Below are 18,590 nucleotides of genomic sequence, written 5' to 3' on the forward strand. Positions count from 1 at the left end.
AGGATTTATCGTGATTAAATGTCAGTCAGAACTCGCATGATTCTCGGAGTATCAAAACAAATTTATTTCCTTAAAAACTCTAGCCTAAAATTTATAATCCTAAGATCACAATGTACAAGTCTTTTTTTTTTAATTTTTAACAAATTTAGTATGTTTTCACATGAGTATACGCGTAACGCATTTATCATAATTTTATATGTACTCGATATCATAAGATGGGTCGTTGTTCAGCACCTTGTGAATGAAGCCAAGGTAAGACGAGACTCTTGTGTAGATTTCAGGCTCTTGATGGATACACTTGTTGTTGTGACTATTGCGAATACCGATCACCATGTCATCGTAGACTAAGGGACCGCCATCGTCACCCTGAGCCAAAAATTACGTTAATCTCAATACCGCACCTTATGCTATAATAAATATGAATAAAGAAACTTACCAAACACGTGAACCCGTCCAAATTCACAGCTGCTGTACAAATGTTCGTGTTAGTGATAATACTCGAAGCTTTTCGTGCGCATTCCTCGTTGGAGATGACCTGTGTGATCATGAACTTGAGCCTGTCTGTGTAGAGTGGAAGCTCTTTAACGACAGTGCCATTCTTGTTAACGAGCTTACGAATCTTGTGGATACCGTAGCCTGTGAATTGTACATCGTAGCCGTCGTAGCTGTTGTCGAATACCGGAAGGTGGATCTTTTGGAATTGGCTCTCTTCAGCCAGGTCGAAGTTTTTCTTCACCTGTACAATACTCGATGTTCACTCTTTGTCCCTTCAATTTTGATTTATTTAAAGAAAAATAATTGGCCGTACCTTGAGAATGGCAATATCGTGCTCGTGATGACGACAGTGCGAGTGGAAGTAGTCTTTTGGGTAAATGATCTTGGCGACTTTGTGATAACTGCGCTCCTCCTCATAAGGATTCTCCGGAGCCACATTCCAGCCGCTCCTCACCATCAATTCGCTCTTCTCAATCTCATAAACGCAGTGAGCTGCGGTAAGAACATAGCGACTGTCGATTATGGCACCTCCGCAGATCACCTGAGTCGTGTCATTAGGATGGACCTGAAGGATCGCCACGTGATACTTGTACTTGTCAGAGTTGGCAAAGCTTCCTCCAAAGAGTCTCATTTCATCTAAAAAAACAACAACAAAAATTTAACAAACGATATAAAAAATTTCCTCAAAAGTAACTATTGATACACACCCTTTCCAATATCCAAGCCATTGCTTACGCCAAAAAGGCAGACAGCCAGTGTTAGCACGTAGACCAGCATGTCTGCTATTGGGTGCAGTCGGCGAAATTCCGAGTGGAGATTCTTATTATTAGACGCTATATATAGCTGGATAACAGCAAGTTTCAAAATCGAGATATTGTCTTTTCTAGTCGTCATAATTCATTGCCGAGGGTAAACAGATTGCCCACGCGCAATCGAATCTACGTATGCGTCATAATTCGGCGGCGGCTAATTTTTCCAGGGCTAATTGCCCGAATTGTTTGGCTAAAAGCTCGACTAATGTGCGTCAACAATCGCATTAATAAAGTGACGAACACTTGTAGTTTGATCATAAGTAATGAATCACGCATCTAAAGTATCAATATCAAGGTCGGCGGGAAATTTTTCGAACGTAATAGCTTCACTTTGACTATTATATTTCACGCTCGAAAGAGCGCGTATACAAACATTGGCAACTATAAATGGGATGTGTTGAAATAATCGAATACGCAAGTCTCGTGCCTCCGATGCAATTAATTCTAGCTCTATTAAACATAGAGCTTCAACGATTTTTCAGTAGAAGTGTTTGATGTGTGCTCGAGTTCAAGGTCATCTATTTAATGCGAACATTGCCCCCGGTGTTTGATTTGAAATCTACTTATGGTACCACGTCGAGCGTTTATTATTTTCGCACAATTACGCGCGAAAAGACGTGCGATTGTTGTTTTTTAAAGTCTGTTTCTTATGGTAATAGCGGATTGCAATAATTTATGACATTTTTCATCAAAATCGTGAATATTTATGGTCAAAAGCTTATATTATTTATTTTGAGACACGATAAAGCAAATATTCTTTGAGAAAGAAAAATAAAAAAAATTAAATGATATCGGTATTCTAGTTTAATGTAATAAAAATTGTTTGAAAAAAATATCCACCTGAAGACAGTTGAGAAACTCATTTATAAGCTATAATGGTTTTGTTAAATAGATAGTATCATTGAATACTCTAATTTGAAACTCTTTTTCATCTAATGATGAGCTACAGACTCAAGTAATGATAAATTGCATTACACAATTCTACTGATAAAGTTCTATTTTTAAAAATGCGAGTTCGAATGACCTTTGATTATTGTAGAGGAAACTGTTGGTTTGAATCACTTGAACATTTTTTTATTGCATTTTTTATGTCGGAATTATCAGTTTTTAATTATTGATAAGATGCATCAATTCGCATTTCTTAATTTGGAAAACTGGTTTTGATACTAAGAAAACGTTTCAGAAATCAGTGGCATTTCAAGTCTTGTATTAGTTAGTCACAGCGACTAGCGCAGTGAATTTTCAAACATATCGTACGAATTATTAGTGATAAAGAAGCCATTGTAAAGGGGAATAAACGTAGAAGTGAAAAACATGCTCATCGAAACGATTGTTGTGATTTGCATGCTTCTTTATGCCTTTCACCATTACACTAGAAATGATAGAATAGGAAGGTATGTTAATAAAATACCAGGGCCTCCTACCTGGCCAATAGTCGGTAATCTACCAGCTTTATCTGCACCGCATGGTAAATAAGAAAAAAAAATTCTTGGCATAATCTTTTTACCCATCGTTTCATTGCTCGTATAATAATCGATCTAACTACGTTTTAGAACAATTATGGCCATTAGGAATAAAATGGGACAAACAGTATTATCCGATTTACAAAATTTGGACGACGCACAAAGCAGTCATTGTTATTCTCCATCCTGACGATGTCGAGGTATGTTTAAAAAAAAATGAAACTCAAAAATATACTATAATTCTTACTTTGTACAGACATTGCTAACGAGTATGGAGCACATAGAGAAAAGTATTATGTACGATATGGTGCATCCTTGGTTTGGAACAGGTTTATTGACTAGTACAGGTAAATAATGCATTCTTAAAATTTACGCAATAAATAGAAAAGTAATATGTGATATAAAATACTGAAAAAAAAATAATTTCATCAGGTGCCAAGTGGCAAAAGAGGAGAAAAATATTAACGCCAGCTTTCCATTTTCATGTTTTGCAAAAATACTTTGATATAATTGTAGAAAATAACGAAAAGGTCATGCATTCTTTAAAATCAAATGGATCCGTGATAAATAATCTTGTGGAATTATTAACTTACTACACTTTGGATGTTATTTGCGGTATTTCTCCATACAATTTTGAATTTAAAGTCGTTAAAACATAATGTTAATCAATTTCAACAATGATTTCAGAAACTGCTATGGGGACGACACTGTTAGATAAAGAGCATCAGCAAAAGTATCGAAATGTCCTACATGACGTGAGTAACGCTGTGATTTATAGGTAAACAACTATATTAAATATGATATATAGATTTTAATTCAGAAACTAATACTTTGATGATATTACATTTTTAATACATCAGGCTTATGAGGCCATGGTTTCAAGTCGATTGGACTTTTCGCTGGACAAGTGTTGCAGAAAAGCAAAAGAAGGCTCTTGAAGTTATTCACGGATTTAGTAAAAAAGTATATTTCATTATAAATTGTGCATTTTGAATTAACGGTGAAAATTTAAACAATTAAAGAATGATTCTGTCTGTAGATTATCAAGGAGAGAAAAGAATACCACGAAAAAACTAAAGGTCACTACTTAAATCAGTTGGAGTCAGATCAGTCGGATGACAAAAAAGAAGACGAAGAATATTTCGGATGTCGGTGTCATTCTGAATATTTTTACTCATCAACCGAATTTCAATTTAAATATTGATAAAAATTATGAATTGCAGATCGCAAAAAGCGTTTAGCAATGTTGGACCTCTTAATAGCAAAACAGAAAGATGGAAATCAAATAGATGATGCTGGTATACGGGAAGAAGTTGATACATTTATATTCGAAGTTGGTAAAAAGTCTCTGCGCTTTGTATGCATTAGTTCTACACAATTTACATGATTATGCGTTTATCAGGGTCATGATACGTCGGCGATGGCTATGTGTTTCGCAATTTTACTGATTGCCGAGCACAACGATGTGCAAGTAAGAGTAAAAAATTGATTGAATTTGTAAATATGCAGAGATTATTACTCAGCGATGAATTCCTAATGTGCAGGATCGCATACGCGCCGAAGTGAAAGAAGTGCTGGAAAAATCAGAAGGAAAAATGGGCGTACCGGAAATCCAGCAATTAAACTATCTCGAACTTTGTATCAAAGAGAGTCTTCGTCTTTATCCAAGTGTCCCATTCATTTCGAGAGGTGTTACAAAAGATTTGCATCTAAGTAAATATACATGGCAAAAAATTTATGAATACAGCTTTTTTGTAAAATATCAGAAGATCACATTTCTTTATTATTATTATTTTTTCCAGAAAATTATATCGTGCCTAAAGGTACTTTGATACAGATAAACATCTTCTCGCTGCACAGAGATCCGAATTTCTGGCCAGATCCGGAAAAATTCGATCCGGACAGATTCTTGCCGGATAGATTTCAAGGTCGTCATCCATATTCATACATTCCCTTTAGTGCTGGGCCCAGAAATTGCATAGGTGAGATCCATGTCATATAATTAAACCTAATTTTTACTGAATTCGATATCTATCGCAGGTCAAAAGTTTGCGATGATGGAATTGAAGGCCTTCATCGCTCATCTGATCAGCGAATTTTACCTAGAACCCATAGACTTGGCCCACGAAGTGCTGATTACACCAGACCTCGTTTTGCGTCCTGCTCGCCCGGTCAAAGTCAAAATTGTGCCCGTTAACAAATAAGCAACGAAAAAAAAATTCCAAGTTTTCTTGAACTACATTTCCTAAGTAAATAAATATAATACATTTGTCAGTCTAAAGAGGATAGCTTTAGATAAAATCGAAATTTGACTCTAGTCTTCGGCGTATTTTTTGTCAGTAAACCACCTAAGGAGCAAGAATCCTCTCTTGAACGTAGCTGATCGCATATCTGACGTCTTTTTACCCTTCATGGCGTTGCGAATAAAGTCCAAGTGAGAGGAGACTCTGGCGTACACTGCTGGCTCAACATCCTCGCGACAACCTTTAGGACTGCTGTTCGCCACTCCAATTACCGTAGTCTCATTGTACACCAATGGGCTACCGCTGTCACCCTGTCAACGAATTTGATAACAGAAAATATAGTGTCGAATGTTGTCTTATAAAAATATATCTTTAGTCATATTGATACCTACCGAGCAGATTCCTTCAGGCTCGTATATGCCGTTCTGGTAAACTTGAGCGCAGATGTGCTTCTTCTTGTATACCGGTGAGTAAAACGATTTTTTGCACTTACGGTATTCTATAACTTTAGCTTCGGCGAACCTTAATTTGTCAGTCGATGCTCCGCCGACCTCGAATTCGATATGCGTTAATGGGTTCTCACGCATATACACCCAGTTCCATCCGAATCCAGCGATCACTGCGTCCTCGTTATCGTACGCAGAGTAACTGTCATCCGGTTGCGGTAACTGAAGCTTACTCAGCATGGGATTGTCTTTTAGTCCAAGGCTGTCCCTCAACTTCAAGACCGCGATGTCCCCAACAGACCTAAAGGGTTTACCAGGTTTTGGATTTCTACCTATGTACTCCTTTGGAATGAAGATCCTTTCGACTTTAACCCTAACAGCTGACGGTGACTTGCTCTCGTCGATCTTGGCCTCAGTCACACCGGCCAGAACTATGAGCAAGTCTTCCTGGAAGCTGTTGTCTGCGAAGTTGGTTACGCAGTGGGCAGCGGTCAGTACATGATGATCGTCCAGTATACCACCTCCACATCGGCTGTCGTGTTCCGTCTCCAGGGATATCTGATATTTGAACTGTCCAGGCTTGGCGTTTGTACCACCGACTATACCCTCCGCATCCAGTCGTGCCGATACTATACACAGATTTTTTGTTTGATTTTCCGTTTTTCACTTAAATTTTCAACTAAAATATAACTTACCATATTCGATCACCAAGCTGGTGGTAAGTCCCAGCACAAACAACACCACACCACTGAACCTCATTATCAGTTATCGAACCACTTCAGTCGATGGATTGAAAATTTTCAAAAAATCTGACTGGCTTATATACTCATTAACTCAGGTGTTATCGATTTTAAATTGCGCTATAACCAAATATTCCATGCTGATAAGCCATTCAAATAAACAGCTACCGATTTATCGTCTATACGATATAATTGCGAGCACTCGATTCCGTTCTACGGAGACGTAATATTTGATAGACGAGATATACGATTTTCTAAACGACCTACGGGATCTACTCAACGCATCTGTTAATGAAAACACACGTGCGCAAATAATGAACAGATCACTCGAAGGCTGGGTGGTCCCGAGCGGAAAAGCATATAAATGAAACGTCAGATAGTGTAACGTTATTGAAACGGAAAGAATCGATGAAATTCTTGAATAATTTACTGACTACTTTTATCTCGTGCTAATTTTAATATAAATAATACATTCTACTTAAAAACTAAAAATTAGACTAGATTTACGACTCTGAAAAAGCAATCGGTTCGGAAACGCCGACCTGCATCCGCTTGTCGACTTTCACGTTAGTGGACAGGGTGTTTTTCATGGCTCTCTCTATGAAGTCTACGTAAGCAGAAACTTGGGTGTATACCGCGGCGTGTTGGTTTTCTCTACAACCGGTCGGACTGGTGCTGATGATTCATATGACAGTGTCACCGTCGTAAACCAGTGGGCCACCGCTGTAACCCTGTAATTATCGTATCGAGATACTCGATTATCTCTTTAAATTTTCATACTTCGCTGAACATAGATAAGAAGTGAACATACCGTACAAATTCCTTCCGGATTTTTAGGATCGCGTGGCTTGATTGTGCCGCAGATGTGAGTATCGAGAATGGGTTTGAAGAACATGTTGTTGCACTCATCCTGGGATATGATATTCACCTCGGCGTACTTCAGTCTTAGATCTCCGCCACTTGCGACCTCTATTGTCTTATTGTTTTCCAAGTCCGTGCCCATCTTGACCCAGTTATGGTGTATGCCGAAACCAGCTATGGTGCCCACATCGTTCTCGTAGGTCATAAAGTCACCATCTACCTTGGGAGGTAGCTTGAGTTTGCCTAACTTTGAGTTATGCTCTAATCCAAGTCCTTTTTTCAGCTAGATCCAAAGGATTAAATTATCAATTGGCATTCTTTATTCCGCTGAATCAACGGCCTTACCTTCAAAACTGCGATATCACCGACGGTGCGATCGCGTCCAGGACTGTTAGGCTTGACTCGTTTGTAATACTTAGGTATAAAGGCCTGCTCGATCTTGACCTTAACGACCGAGCTGTCGGTACTATTAGATTCGAGAGTTCCAGCAACAATCACCAGTTGACTCTGCGTGAACCTGTCTTTCTCGTCGATGACGCAGTGAGCCGCAGTTAAGACGTACTGATTGGTGATAATACCTCCACCGCACATGTGAAAGTCCTCGAGCTGGATCGAGATCTGGTAGTTGAATTTATAGTCTGTCACATAGTCGCCGCCGACGATTCCCTCGCCGTCCAGTGCCTCTACTGCGAGCAGAACAGTTTGTAAACGATGTGTTTTTTATAGTCGAATTCTAGATACTCATCTTTTCGACAGATTAAGCTGTTGAATATCGCAAGGATAAGGGATACTAAACTCCGATAGTCAGTCATCATCTTTGAAAACTAACTCGTATCAATGGATCAGTCTGCTAAAGATTAGGACTTTTTATTAACCTGTGCTTTATATAGCGCGTCACGTGTAGCTGTAATTATCTCAAAAAACGCAGCTTCTTTTCAATGAGAGACAACAATCGGACCATTACATTACAAATACAATGTAAACCCAAAGAATTTAGTTAAAACCACATCATTATTTGCCAGTTGAGGAAACTTACTCAGCAACGTTTTACCTTATCTACGTGTTTCCATGGGATCATGTTTTTCACGACTCACGCCGTTAACAAAATAAATCGAAATAGGCATCACAGAAAATTACTCATGATGATACACATGCCATAGCTAGGACAGGAAGGTCACCAGATGATCATCCACTCTTTTATTCCACGATACATCGTACAAAAATGGTATACAATTTACATTTTTGCATTTTCTAAGAACTAGCATTCCAGTAGGTATAAATTTATTTACATAAGATCAAATAAAAAATCATATATATTCATATATTGGAAAATACGTCGATCAAGATTTGACGCGCATGTCAGGCGTGATTCTATCCATAACGGCGTTGCGAACGAAATCGACGTATGCCGATACTCTGGTGTAAATAGTCGGAGCATTGTTCTCAGCATAGCCAGAACTAATGCTGGCAACGCCGATAACGATTGTGCTGTAGTAGACCAGCGGCCCGCCGCTGTCACCCCGTGTGCACCAGATTCTCTCTATAAAATTCATTTGCAAATATGAAATCGCGATATGCAAAATCCTCTCTTTATACCACGCAAGCTCCCTCGGGTTTGTTGGTGTCATATTGATTTACTTTGGCGCAAAGTTTCTGATTCTTCACCGCGGTCTCCTTGTAAATTTGACTGCATTGTTTATTTGACATGACTTCGGCTTCGGCGAATCGTAGCTGGCCGTGTATGGCACCTGTGATGTCGTAATCATCAAAATCGTTTGGATTGACAGTTTTGTTGATCGAACTCCAGCCGAAACCGGTTATGAATGCTTTTGCATCGACGTAGGTTGAAAAGGGCTCGGTAGGTAGTTCGAGCATGCTTAAATCGGGATTGTCTTCTAGTCCCAGACCTTCTTTAAGCTGAATCAAAAGCGACAAGTTGGATACATTCATTACGCGATTGTGCAATTAATAGTCACCTTGAGCACAGCAATGTCTCCTAGAGCCGAACCTCTTGGATTGAACACCTTGGGAACCTAGATCTTCTCTACCTTAATTCTGATAACAGAACTGTCAAGGCCATTGAGGTCAACGATTGCCGCGAGCACCGATAACGTCTCGTTCATGAATATGTTCTTTTTTTCACCAATGGCACAATAAGCAGCTGTCAGAGTGTGTCGATCGCCTATAATTCCACCTCCACAGTAGTGTTCTTTATTACTGTCCTGACGAGATACCATGTATCTGAATTGATCAAAGATTGCTTTGTTGCCACTGATTATCCCCTCAGCGTCTAATGTTGTGTCGACTTCTACTACAGGAATAGTACAGGGTTTTTATTTGTTAGTAAATAATTTTGATAGAGTTGCTTACCATAACTTGTCCAGAGATTGAGAAGGCAAAATAATAGGGTAATCAGATATTTATACTTCATTTTAGAATTTAACGCTAGGAGTTTTATTTTAGTTTTATGTTTACACGAGTCGCGAAAAAAATAAAGAAAGCTTTTCAAGTCATAATATTTCGACAACTGTATACACATGCACTGGCTAACAGAGACCTTATCTGTTTTTACCTAAATTTTTGAAATGTTCATTTTTGAAAGAGTATTTTTGTGTTCTTTATTCATAAATTTATATATGTATGTACTGATTTACGTTCATTAATAAAAAAAAGAGAAAAAATCAGACAGAAGAGTCTACAGCTAGCCTCATAATGTCAGGAAGAATCTTATCAGCGACAGCGTTGGTAATAAATCGCATAAAAGATGAGATCCTGGTGTACACTCTGAACTCTTGTTCTCAATGCATCCAGTGGACTAGTACTCACCACTCCGATCCCGGTTTTGCTATCATGAACCAGCGGGCTGCCGCTGTCGCACTGCCAATAAAAATTACCGATTTAGAATACTACTTTATCATCCGTACATACAACAAGCGGCGAAAATCTGAATTCTCTTTGTTCGATACAAGTGTGAACTATCGGTAAATGTTAACTTACCGAGCAAACACCTTCTGGACGAAGAGCGGTGCGCTAAACTACTTTAGCGCAAAGGTAACTTGGAAGTACGGGTTTTCCGACGATCTTGTTACACTTTTCGTTAATCATTACTATCGCTTCAGCGAAGTGCAGTTTGTTGTCTGAATAACCCTCGCCTTCGACGGGTCGATTGGTCAACTCGTGTTTGCTTAACTCGACTGAGGTGTAGTCGTAACCGACTATTGCCACCTTCTCGTTAACGGACTTTGAATATGGTCTTTGAGGAAGTGCCAGTTTTCGAAGCCTAGGGTTTTTGTCTAGACCTATTTTGTTCTTTAACTACAAGACCCAAGTAATTAGAATTTAGTTTTTTTTTTCTTATAGAAAATAACTTACCATCAACACAGCGATATCTCCCGAAGGTCTGTAAAGTTTTCCAGGTATACGATTTACAGGCTGGTATTCCTTAGGTACGAATATCTTCTTTACTGACACTTTGACGACGTGATCGCTAGTATCGTTGAGATTGACACTACCTATTATAGCTACTAAGTTTCTAAAGGCACTTTGAAGGCACCTGTTGACTTGACGACGCAGTGAGCAGCAATCAGAATGTGCCGATCGCCTATTATACCACCACCACACGACGTCTCGCCCTTCAGATTCTAAACAGCGACCTGGTACTTGAACTGATCAATTTTTGCCTCATTGCCACCAATTATCGACTCGCCTTCTAAGGCTGCATAGCCTTTTTTTGACTAAAAATTTCGAAAGATTGATTTTTTTTCATTAATTCGTGTTAGATTCAATTTACCTTTTTTGAAGGAGATGTTTAATAAAACAAAGAAAAATAAAAAATACTGAAATTCTTTCATTTTCGAATTCTTAGATAATTTAAACTGATTTTATTATTTTAACTGAAGCGTATTCTTATATTAAAATGTAGATAACTCATTGTTTGATCTACGATTTCTTGCTTGTGTATATATATATATATATATATATATATATATATATATATATATATATATATATATATATATATATATATATATATATATATATATATATATATATATATATTAATATCAGGTTTCCTTACTGTATGCAAATTAGGCTGGAAAGTATTAATAAAGGAAAAAACATCAGAAAATCACCATGTAGGACAAACTATATAATTTTATCTTATATAAATCGATAAACAACTATGTTAAACTAATATAAATTTGAATTTCAGTAGTCAAACTTCTGTTTGAAAAAGATAGATATGAACGTTTCGAATGATTTACCTAATATTTAATGATAATCAGTGTAAGAGAAATAAAATGACTCGAATTGATGCAAGAATATTTTTATTTTTATAAAAAAAGCTTTAAATTCTAATTATTACAATCAAGAGTCTCCGTTAACTTTTCACTTCCTCTTCTTATAACCCAAAGAATCGAAAGGTAACGAGAACGAGGGAAACTGAGCGTACCGATCTCCATACTGAGGTATGCTGAAGATATCATCATCTTGTCCATAAGACGGGTAGGGTGGGAAGAACAGGAAATCTCCACTAGATTTCTGAGCGGGTTTGTCATCAGGAAATTCGAAAATGCGAGCCCCAGTAGTAGACTTGCCCTTCAGCACATTCTCGACAAAGGTCAGGTGAGACGAAACTCGAGTGTACGAAGCGGCCTCTACGGTTTCGTCGCAGCCCAGTGGACTGGTACTGACGACGCCGATCACGACGTCATCGTCAATGACCAAAGGACTACCGCTGTCGCCAGAGCAGATTCCCTCTGACTTCGATGGGTTATGCTGCTTCACTTGACCACATATGTTCGAGTTGTAAACTGGCTTCAGTGCGTTCCTTTGAGCGCACTCAGCGTTAGAGATGATGTCGACCTTGGTGAAGCGAAGCTTGTTGTCGGTCGAACCGCCAACCTCGATCGGTATACCGATGACGGGATAAGTCATAACCTGGATGGTGGTGAAACCGTAGCCGGAAATAACTGCTGTGCGACCAGTGTACTTAAGGTTAGCCTTGGGCAGATTAAGTTTGCTGAGACTTGGGTTGCTGTCGACTCCTAGACCTTCTTTTAGCTGTAACGTTTAAGGGACGCAGTTAAATTTGGATTGATCGCGTTCCAACAATTAATACTAGAATGTGAAATTATGAAAACAGAAATTTACCTTCAGGATGGCGATGTCATTCTCGAAGGTAGATGTCTGGTAGTCCTTGTGTACGTAAACCTTCTCAGGGGCGATTTTGATACCCTCATCCAGGTTCAGGTCCGTAGCACCAGCGACCACAGTGTAGGCCCTGTTGTAGAATGACCCAGTTTTGTCGATGAAGCAGTGAGCAGCTGTGAGAATGTACTTGTCACCGATGATGCCGCCACCGCAGACCAACTTACCCTTGACTAGAAGGGCAACCTGGTACGGGAACTGTTTCTCATCGGCTCTTTCACCGCCTATGATTCCCTCACCGCCCAAACGAGCAGCAACTGTGTGCAATGAAGTTTATTTTAACAAAGCTGAATTTTTGTTAAATTTTAATGATTGCGTTAAGAGACTTACCATTGCTTATGAGATTAGATGATAATATGCCGAAGAGGCATAGCAACAAAGTAGCCCGATTCATTCTTCGAGATATTCGTTCAATAACGAGATTAAAACACGCAATACCGAGCAGAGAAATCGTTCTGCGACTTTATATAAGTGGAAGAATATTCATGACGCAAAATATGTCAGCTTAATTCATTTTATTAACAAGCTGTTTAAACATAATAGTAATCATACAGATAGAAGGGTTTCGTTGAATTTTCCATTCTTCAATATTATTTGTGAACGGTTGCAAAAAAAATCATAATCGATGTAAAAGTGGAGAAGAATGATAGCCATCATAAGCTAATATTTGTTTTGTATATTGATCGAGCTTGTTAGAATTAATTAAATGTAGATAAGAAGTAGAATAGCATAACAACATTACGTGGAATCGTGCGTGATTCTAATGCTATTATTTTCGCTCTATGACACGATGGTACTTTATTATAGTACATTACGATACGTGTGACCTAAGTGGCACTTTATTACACGGAGCATAGTTAGCTCGCTACGTTCGGGCGATACCGCAGCGCCGTGTAATAGAATGTCAACTGAAGTTACAAGTATCGTATACTATTTTATAGCATCTACCTGCCCTGAGTCCGCTATGTCACAACTATCTGTGACATAAGCAGTCCTGTACTGCACCGGGAGGTTAGCGTTCGAGCGTAGCGAGGACAATAAAGCATGGTGCAATAAAGGACTACTTAGGTCACGGATAGGCGTGACATAAACGCGGACTTAGGTCACGCAGTGCTATAAAAGATTGTAATCTCAGCATAGAAAAATAATCGCATTTTTTTAAGAATTTCAAAACATTTGTTTGAAGTACAAATTCAACATAGCTTGAGTAAAAAATTGTATGTTCGAATCTTTACTAACAATTCAATGTTTACAGCGCAATAAAATTTTGCAAATACTTTCTTCGCATCATTGTTTGTCAAAATTTACAAATTGTTTTATTGATATTGCAACTCTTACGCTTATATTCGTTGGTGAAATTTTAGAAAATAGCTTATATATAAACAACTAATGTGTAAATCTAGCTTCTTACTATCTCTCGTAACAATTCAGAAGACTTAAAGGTCTTATGCTTCAAACGGTGTTTCGGTTGACTCTACTGGTGAACTACCGCTGTCATCCTACGCAAGTATGTTTGGATATAATCATTGTTTGTACTATATTATCAACGATTCCATAGTTCAATTTCGACTTTTCAAGCGTACTCTACTGATAATGCGCATTTGCATTTTATCAGGCCGTATTGATCTTTTCGCCATCGATCATTTTAGAATTTGGTGGATTGCGGGGCACATAATGAAGCTTATATCTTACGCTATTCATGATCCACTACCATATGCTCCAAAAGTTAAAAGTTTTGCAATATGAGAGACGGAAAGTGTATGTATCGGTACGAACTCATATCGATCAGGTTTTGTTTGTACAAATAAAAATATTTCGCAAAATGTCCTGTATTAGACTATTGTTTAGAGAGCTAAAGAGCCAAATAGTAATAATCCAATATTTATTTTAGAAGTTTACAAAGTCACTTGAGTGTGAATTACAAATAGTAACACATGACAGGATTTTCTACGAATTTTCGTCAGGTGACCGCAATGTAACAAGCATCCAATAAAAGTGTTTAAAAATAATAAAATTGATATGAGTAATTGAGGACATACCATTTAAAACTTACCTATATTTGAGTAAAAGAAAATATATTGCTTTTCAATACTACGACAGGTACATTTTTTAAAATGCGCTGACTATTTCATACAAATCATTGCTGCATTTAAGTATAGATATATAAAATTTATCTGTTCGTGACATATATTATAATAAATTTTTACAACCATGGAACGCAAAATAATTGCAAGCATTTCAAAAGCTTTGGGTTTAAAAATATGACAAAGACAAAAATAATTGAACGAAATCCATACCTTTTAATTGGTATAAAATTAATTTATTGAGGAAATTATGAATAAATGGAGTGATTGAAGCTCGATTTATGATTTATTTAAAGTAGAATTAATAATGTTACATTTAATTCTTTAATGTTATTTTGTTTATAACTAAACACTTAATCAAACAATGATAATCTTTCCGTAGATTATCACTTCATGTAGAAGGAAAATCATACTCGGCAACATTGTTATGCTGGCCGGTCAGAACTGTTTCAATGAAAGGGAGATGTATCGACACTTTGGTGTACAAGGCTGGTTTTACTCTTTCATCACAATTCCATTCTGCAATGACTGCTACACCTATCACAGTATCGTGGATGACCAATGGACTACCACTGTCACCCTGAGCACATTTATATTTAATGTAATAAATTTACCATACACAGTAGTATATAAAATTTAAAAATGCTTATTATAAGATAAATAAAAATGATTTACATTGCAGATTCCTACTGCAGCAGCATTTGGGAGAGGCAACATTTGAGCGCAAAGATAATCCTGGTTTACTTCGTTCCGCCAATAATTTATGCAATCATTTTTGGAAATAACCTTCGACGTCCAGTACTTAAGGTGTTTACCAATAGTACTGTAGTCGTTAGAATCTGTCCACCCAAAACCGGCAATTGTCGCAATTTGGTCATCGAAGTTATCGCCTGCTTTTGGCAAATTCAGTTTCTGTCGTTGTGGATTATTAGACAGGTCCAGACTTGAGCTTAACTGTAACAACGAAATTAAATGATCACTTGTTACAAAAAATTAATTTCTTGTCTTCCGCAAAGATTCATTGAAAAATATTTTACTTTTAAGATTCCAATGTCATTAAAATTGCCTGCTTGAACATAATTTTTAGGCACGAAAGCCTTTTCAATTCGGATTCGAACTCCTGGATCGTTCTCCAAATCAACAGTGTCTACGACGATTTCCATCGGTATATCAAAAAATTTACCAGTATTAGGGTTTATAATACAGTGAGCGGCGGTGAGAATGTACCGATCGTTAAGTATGCCGCCTCCACAGTTGTGTTTACGGTTTGTATGATAGATGGATACCAAGTACGGAAGCTGATTTGGTTTGGCTTCCTTCCCACCAATCATTTTTGTCCGCCTGTTAGAATCTGGCATCTCCAAAACTTTATAAAATTGTTAAGTATTTTTAAGACCATTAATAATATCAATAAGCTTAATAATTCTTAGACGGTACTTACCATTACTCAGAGAAGAGGACATTATGCTAAAAAGGCACAGCATCAGAGCTTTTCGTTTCATTTTTGAGAGTTAATTTCAATACTGCAATCCTATTACAACTATATCATGTTTATAGATATATGAAAATGGTCAAATAAAAAAAATTAAATTACATGATTTTTAACACACCTTTGCTAAATTGTTGCGGTAGAATTGAAACAGAAAGTTGAAACGTCGTTTATTATCCAATACTTTGTCTAATAATTGTTCTAGAACAACGTACATACGATTTTATACATGAATTTGCTTCTGTCATGTAGGAAAACAACAAATTTATTCGTTTTCGTGACGAATATATATCACGAATATCCCGAACAAGAATGTAAGTCAAAAGAATAACGTTAACTGCGAAAGCTATGTGCAAACATTACATAAATGACAGGAAATAAGACCTCTTATCATTGCTTCACATCTATCGATTTAATATACATCAATCTTGTCATTTGTACATGCTTTATACCGGCATTATTATTCGAGTACGAAATAATAATTAAAAAGTTATACGGGAGTTAAAAAGACGAATTTTCTAACTAGGATTTATGATTAGGAAAAAAATAGTTTTCACTGAAAAATATGCAGAAAAATTATGCTTAGCCCAGCAACTCTGTTTTGAAGCATTTTTATATTCGAGACTTTTCACTGTAGTTAATATACAGCAATATTCTGAAACAAGCATTATTCGTAATAGGTATATTACACTGTAAACATCATTATACTTACATTGTTAATTTTTTTAAATCTTTAAATCATTTCAGAATGTACAGTTTACAAATAAATATCACAATTAGTATTTTATTTGAATTGAATTCTGATTTATTGAGATAAAATTACATGTAAATCATTCTATTAAGGAGAAGGAAAATCGTTTTCTACAATTTAACTATTCAACTGGCCTGAGAGAACTGTTTTAATAAAAGGAAGAGATCTCGAGACTTGAGCGTACAGGGCTGGTTTTAATCTCTCGTCACAATTATCTTCTGCGACTATTGTTATGCCGACTGCAGTGTTGTCGATAACCAATAGACTACCGCTGTCACCCTAAATATAATGTTAAATCGTAGAAATTTGATTTAAGGTTATCTCATAAGGAATTTGAATCGGGTAATAATAATAATGATGAGTTACATTACAGACTCCTAAAGCGGAACCATCTGGGCGTGGCAATATTTGAGCGCAAAGATAATCATCCATATTATACTGCCATTTTCTCCGACATTCTTTTTTGGAAATAACTTCTGTCCTCCAATGCTTAAGGAGTTTACCTATTGTACTGAATTTGTTAGGATCCGTCCATCCAAAACCAGCAACTGGCCCATCCCGACCAACGTAATCAATGTCTGCTTTTGGTAAATCCAGTTTCTGTCTTTGTGGATTGTTAGAAAGGTCAAGACTTTCGCTTAGCTGTTAAAGTACAGTGCACCGATTATTTTATAAATCAACATATTTTATGTTTTTTGATAAAAAAATTCATACTCAACAAACTTTCAAGATTCCGATATCATTAGAATCTCCTGCTTCTACGAAATCCTTAAGCACATAACCTTTTTCAATGTTGATTCGAATACCCGTGTCATTTACCAAATCAACAGTGTCGACGACGATTTCCATCGGTATGTTGAAAAATCTTCCGGTTGAGAGGTTTACGATTCACTGAGTAGCCGTAAGAATGTAGCGATCATTGAGTATGCCGCCCATGCAGTTGTGCCGGCTGTTTGTATGATAGACAGAAACAAGGTATGGAAAATGATTTGGAGAAGCTTCTTCGCCGCCGATGATTCCCTCGCCATCCAAATGAGCAGCGACTGTGTATGATAAGTGTTTCTTATGGTCAGGAATGAACTGCTTAATTTTTAGCCAGAACTTACCAGCGTTTGGAGAAAAGAAAATAATACCAATAAGGCAAAGTAACGTATCTGCCTTATTCATTTTGTGAATTGGCCTGTTTTTTTTCTGTCTGAAAAGATATTGTTAATCGACTATTTGATTATATTCTTTAAACTTACTTTCATAGCGCCATGATTAAATTAATTAGATCATTTTTAGTATCGACGATACACTTTTCAATTCTACGACTAATAATTATTCTAGAACAACGAACCGTCTATTTTATACAGAACGTATCTATATCAGAATTCGCCTGTTGCAGGATTTATAATACAGTGAGCAGCCGTAAGGATATATTGATCTGCAATTATGCCACCTCCACAATCATGATCTTTACCGGTATGGTAGATTGATACTAGATACGGGAATTGATTTGTTTGAGCAGGATATGCGTTGACAATGTAAGGCTGCCTGTTGGAATCTGGATTTCCCAAAACTCTGCAACAAGATTAAGAAAGGTATTTTTCAATGATTTGAACTTATTGTTTCTACTTTTTTTTAAATAAATTAATTTACCAGTGTTGAATTGTCAATAAATTATGCCAATAAGACATAATATCGGACTTATTCGATTCATTCTCGCAAACTGATCTGTATACAAGAGCAAAGATTAATGTTTCAATAGAATTATAACTAAAACCAGGTGAATAGTTGTATTTAATTTTGACGAGGAATGAAACCAGCTGTGCAAAATGCAACAGTCTACCTTAAATTCCAATACTATGACTCATGACTGTTCTAGAACATTTTGTTTACTGATTTATACAATGCATGGCCACATGTTTGCGATTAAACATCCACTTTGTTTCTTTTTCGTGATATCCGTATGATAAATTATATAACAATACTGTGTCAGAATTTTCGCTGTAA

General features: G+C 37.0%; 6 protein-coding genes and 1 pseudogene across 11 annotated transcripts; 1 reads left to right on the forward strand and 6 right to left on the reverse strand.

Moving 5' to 3' along the window:
- Window positions 1–48: 48 nt before the first annotated feature.
- LOC103317625 (chymotrypsin-2) lies at window positions 49–2,061 on the reverse strand. The gene is made up of 4 exons (XM_008216110.4): window positions 1,203–2,061; window positions 809–1,131; window positions 437–736; window positions 49–366 (listed from the first exon to the last, which is right to left on the reverse strand). The coding sequence occupies exons 1-4, from the start codon at window positions 1,387–1,389 to the stop codon at window positions 193–195; spliced, it is 984 nt and encodes a 327-aa protein (XP_008214332.2). The 5' UTR covers window positions 1,390–2,061; the 3' UTR covers window positions 49–192.
- Window positions 2,062–2,455: 394 nt separating this feature from the next.
- On the forward strand, window positions 2,456–5,398 carry CYP4AB6 (cytochrome P450 4AB6). Of its 5 annotated transcripts, none has more exons than XM_016985588.3 (13): window positions 2,456–2,775; window positions 2,861–2,970; window positions 3,027–3,117; window positions 3,203–3,385; window positions 3,458–3,548; window positions 3,631–3,733; window positions 3,810–3,918; window positions 3,994–4,103; window positions 4,173–4,241; window positions 4,315–4,483; window positions 4,573–4,752; window positions 4,811–5,019; window positions 5,089–5,398. In XM_016985588.3, exons 1-12 carry the CDS (start codon window positions 2,622–2,624, stop codon window positions 4,972–4,974), a joined length of 1,533 nt encoding a protein of 510 aa, XP_016841077.1. In that variant the 5' UTR covers window positions 2,456–2,621; the 3' UTR covers window positions 4,975–5,019; window positions 5,089–5,398. The 5 variants fall into 5 exon arrangements, with proteins under 5 accessions (XP_016841077.1, XP_016841105.1, XP_032456418.1 ...); XM_016985616.3 differs by having other exon boundaries at window positions 5,111–5,398; XM_032600527.1 differs by lacking the exon at window positions 3,203–3,385 and having other exon boundaries at window positions 2,475–2,775; window positions 5,111–5,398.
- LOC103317623 (trypsin-like) lies at window positions 5,074–6,581 on the reverse strand. Its single transcript, XM_016981474.2, has 3 exons — window positions 6,155–6,581; window positions 5,406–6,088; window positions 5,074–5,324 (listed from the first exon to the last, which is right to left on the reverse strand). The coding sequence occupies exons 1-3, from the start codon at window positions 6,216–6,218 to the stop codon at window positions 5,085–5,087; spliced, it is 987 nt and encodes a 328-aa protein (XP_016836963.1). The 5' UTR covers window positions 6,219–6,581; the 3' UTR covers window positions 5,074–5,084.
- Window positions 6,582–6,636: 55 nt separating this feature from the next.
- LOC100678388 (trypsin beta-like) lies at window positions 6,637–7,805 on the reverse strand. The gene is made up of 4 exons (XM_031922106.1): window positions 7,802–7,805; window positions 7,406–7,746; window positions 7,011–7,343; window positions 6,637–6,930 (listed from the first exon to the last, which is right to left on the reverse strand). The coding sequence occupies exons 1-4, from the start codon at window positions 7,803–7,805 to the stop codon at window positions 6,883–6,885; spliced, it is 726 nt and encodes a 241-aa protein (XP_031777966.1). The 3' UTR covers window positions 6,637–6,882.
- A 3,606-nt stretch (window positions 7,806–11,411) lies between these two features.
- LOC103317616 (serine protease SP24D-like) lies at window positions 11,412–12,665 on the reverse strand. The gene is made up of 3 exons (XM_016981132.2): window positions 12,602–12,665; window positions 12,215–12,528; window positions 11,412–12,124 (listed from the first exon to the last, which is right to left on the reverse strand). The coding sequence occupies exons 1-3, from the start codon at window positions 12,663–12,665 to the stop codon at window positions 11,450–11,452; spliced, it is 1,053 nt and encodes a 350-aa protein (XP_016836621.1). The 3' UTR covers window positions 11,412–11,449.
- A 1,957-nt stretch (window positions 12,666–14,622) lies between these two features.
- Window positions 14,623–16,069, reverse strand: SP87 (serine protease 87). 2 transcript variants are annotated; one of them, XM_016985519.2, is made up of 5 exons: window positions 15,966–16,069; window positions 15,797–15,886; window positions 15,393–15,721; window positions 15,031–15,309; window positions 14,623–14,935 (listed from the first exon to the last, which is right to left on the reverse strand). In XM_016985519.2, the coding sequence occupies exons 2-5, from the start codon at window positions 15,855–15,857 to the stop codon at window positions 14,747–14,749; spliced, it is 858 nt and encodes a 285-aa protein (XP_016841008.1). In that variant the 5' UTR covers window positions 15,858–15,886; window positions 15,966–16,069; the 3' UTR covers window positions 14,623–14,746. The 2 variants fall into 2 exon arrangements, with proteins under 2 accessions (XP_016841008.1, NP_001166092.1); NM_001172621.1 differs by having other exon boundaries at window positions 15,797–15,895; window positions 15,966–16,046.
- Window positions 16,070–16,682: 613 nt separating this feature from the next.
- Window positions 16,683–18,590, reverse strand: LOC100678363 (annotated as a pseudogene).

This window comes from Nasonia vitripennis, chromosome 1, assembly GCF_009193385.2.
Source record: "Nasonia vitripennis strain AsymCx chromosome 1, Nvit_psr_1.1, whole genome shotgun sequence".
Classification (NCBI taxonomy): domain Eukaryota; kingdom Metazoa; phylum Arthropoda; class Insecta; order Hymenoptera; family Pteromalidae; genus Nasonia; species Nasonia vitripennis.

Bases quoted from the DNA above. Each gene is read 5' to 3' on its own strand.
- LOC103317616 (XM_016981132.2), bottom strand. From the start codon at position 12,665: ATGAATCGGGCTACTTTGTTGCTATGCCTCTTCGGCATATTATCATCT. The intron at 12,529-12,601 runs GTAAGTCTCTTA...CATTGCACACAG, and splicing joins ATCTAATCTCATAAGCAATG to TTGCTGCTCGTTTGGGCGGT. The intron at 12,125-12,214 runs GTAAATTTCTGT...TAAACGTTACAG, and splicing joins ATGACATCGCCATCCTGAAG to CTAAAAGAAGGTCTAGGAGT.
- SP87 (XM_016985519.2), bottom strand. From the start codon at position 15,857: ATGAAACGAAAAGCTCTGATGCTGTGCCTTTTTAGCATAATGTCCTCT. The intron at 15,722-15,796 runs GTAAGTACCGTC...AATTTTATAAAG, and splicing joins GTCCTCTTCTCTGAGTAATG to TTTTGGAGATGCCAGATTCT. The intron at 15,310-15,392 runs GTAAAATATTTT...TCGTTGTTACAG, and splicing joins ATGACATTGGAATCTTAAAA to TTAAGCTCAAGTCTGGACCT.
- LOC103317623 (XM_016981474.2), bottom strand. From the start codon at position 6,218: ATGAGGTTCAGTGGTGTGGTGTTGTTTGTGCTGGGACTTACCACCAGC. The intron at 6,089-6,154 runs GTAAGTTATATT...ATCTGTGTATAG, and splicing joins CAGCTTGGTGATCGAATATG to TATCGGCACGACTGGATGCG. The intron at 5,325-5,405 runs GTAGGTATCAAT...ATTCGTTGACAG, and splicing joins AGCCTGAAGGAATCTGCTCG to GGTGACAGCGGTAGCCCATT.
- CYP4AB6 (XM_016985588.3), top strand. From the start codon at position 2,622: ATGCTCATCGAAACGATTGTTGTGATTTGCATGCTTCTTTATGCCTTT. The intron at 3,549-3,630 runs GTAAACAACTAT...TTAATACATCAG, and splicing joins AGTAACGCTGTGATTTATAG to GCTTATGAGGCCATGGTTTC. The intron at 4,242-4,314 runs GTAAGAGTAAAA...CCTAATGTGCAG, and splicing joins CCGAGCACAACGATGTGCAA to GATCGCATACGCGCCGAAGT.
- LOC103317625 (XM_008216110.4), bottom strand. From the start codon at position 1,389: ATGACGACTAGAAAAGACAATATCTCGATTTTGAAACTTGCTGTTATC. The intron at 737-808 runs GTACGGCCAATT...AGTATTGTACAG, and splicing joins ACGATATTGCCATTCTCAAG to GTGAAGAAAAACTTCGACCT. The intron at 367-436 runs GTAAGTTTCTTT...TTTTTGGCTCAG, and splicing joins TGGACGGGTTCACGTGTTTG to GGTGACGATGGCGGTCCCTT.
- LOC100678388 (XM_031922106.1), bottom strand. The intron at 7,344-7,405 runs GTAAGGCCGTTG...CTTTGGATCTAG, and splicing joins GTGATATCGCAGTTTTGAAG to CTGAAAAAAGGACTTGGATT. The intron at 6,931-7,010 runs GTATGTTCACTT...CGATAATTACAG, and splicing joins ATCCGGAAGGAATTTGTACG to GGTTACAGCGGTGGCCCACT.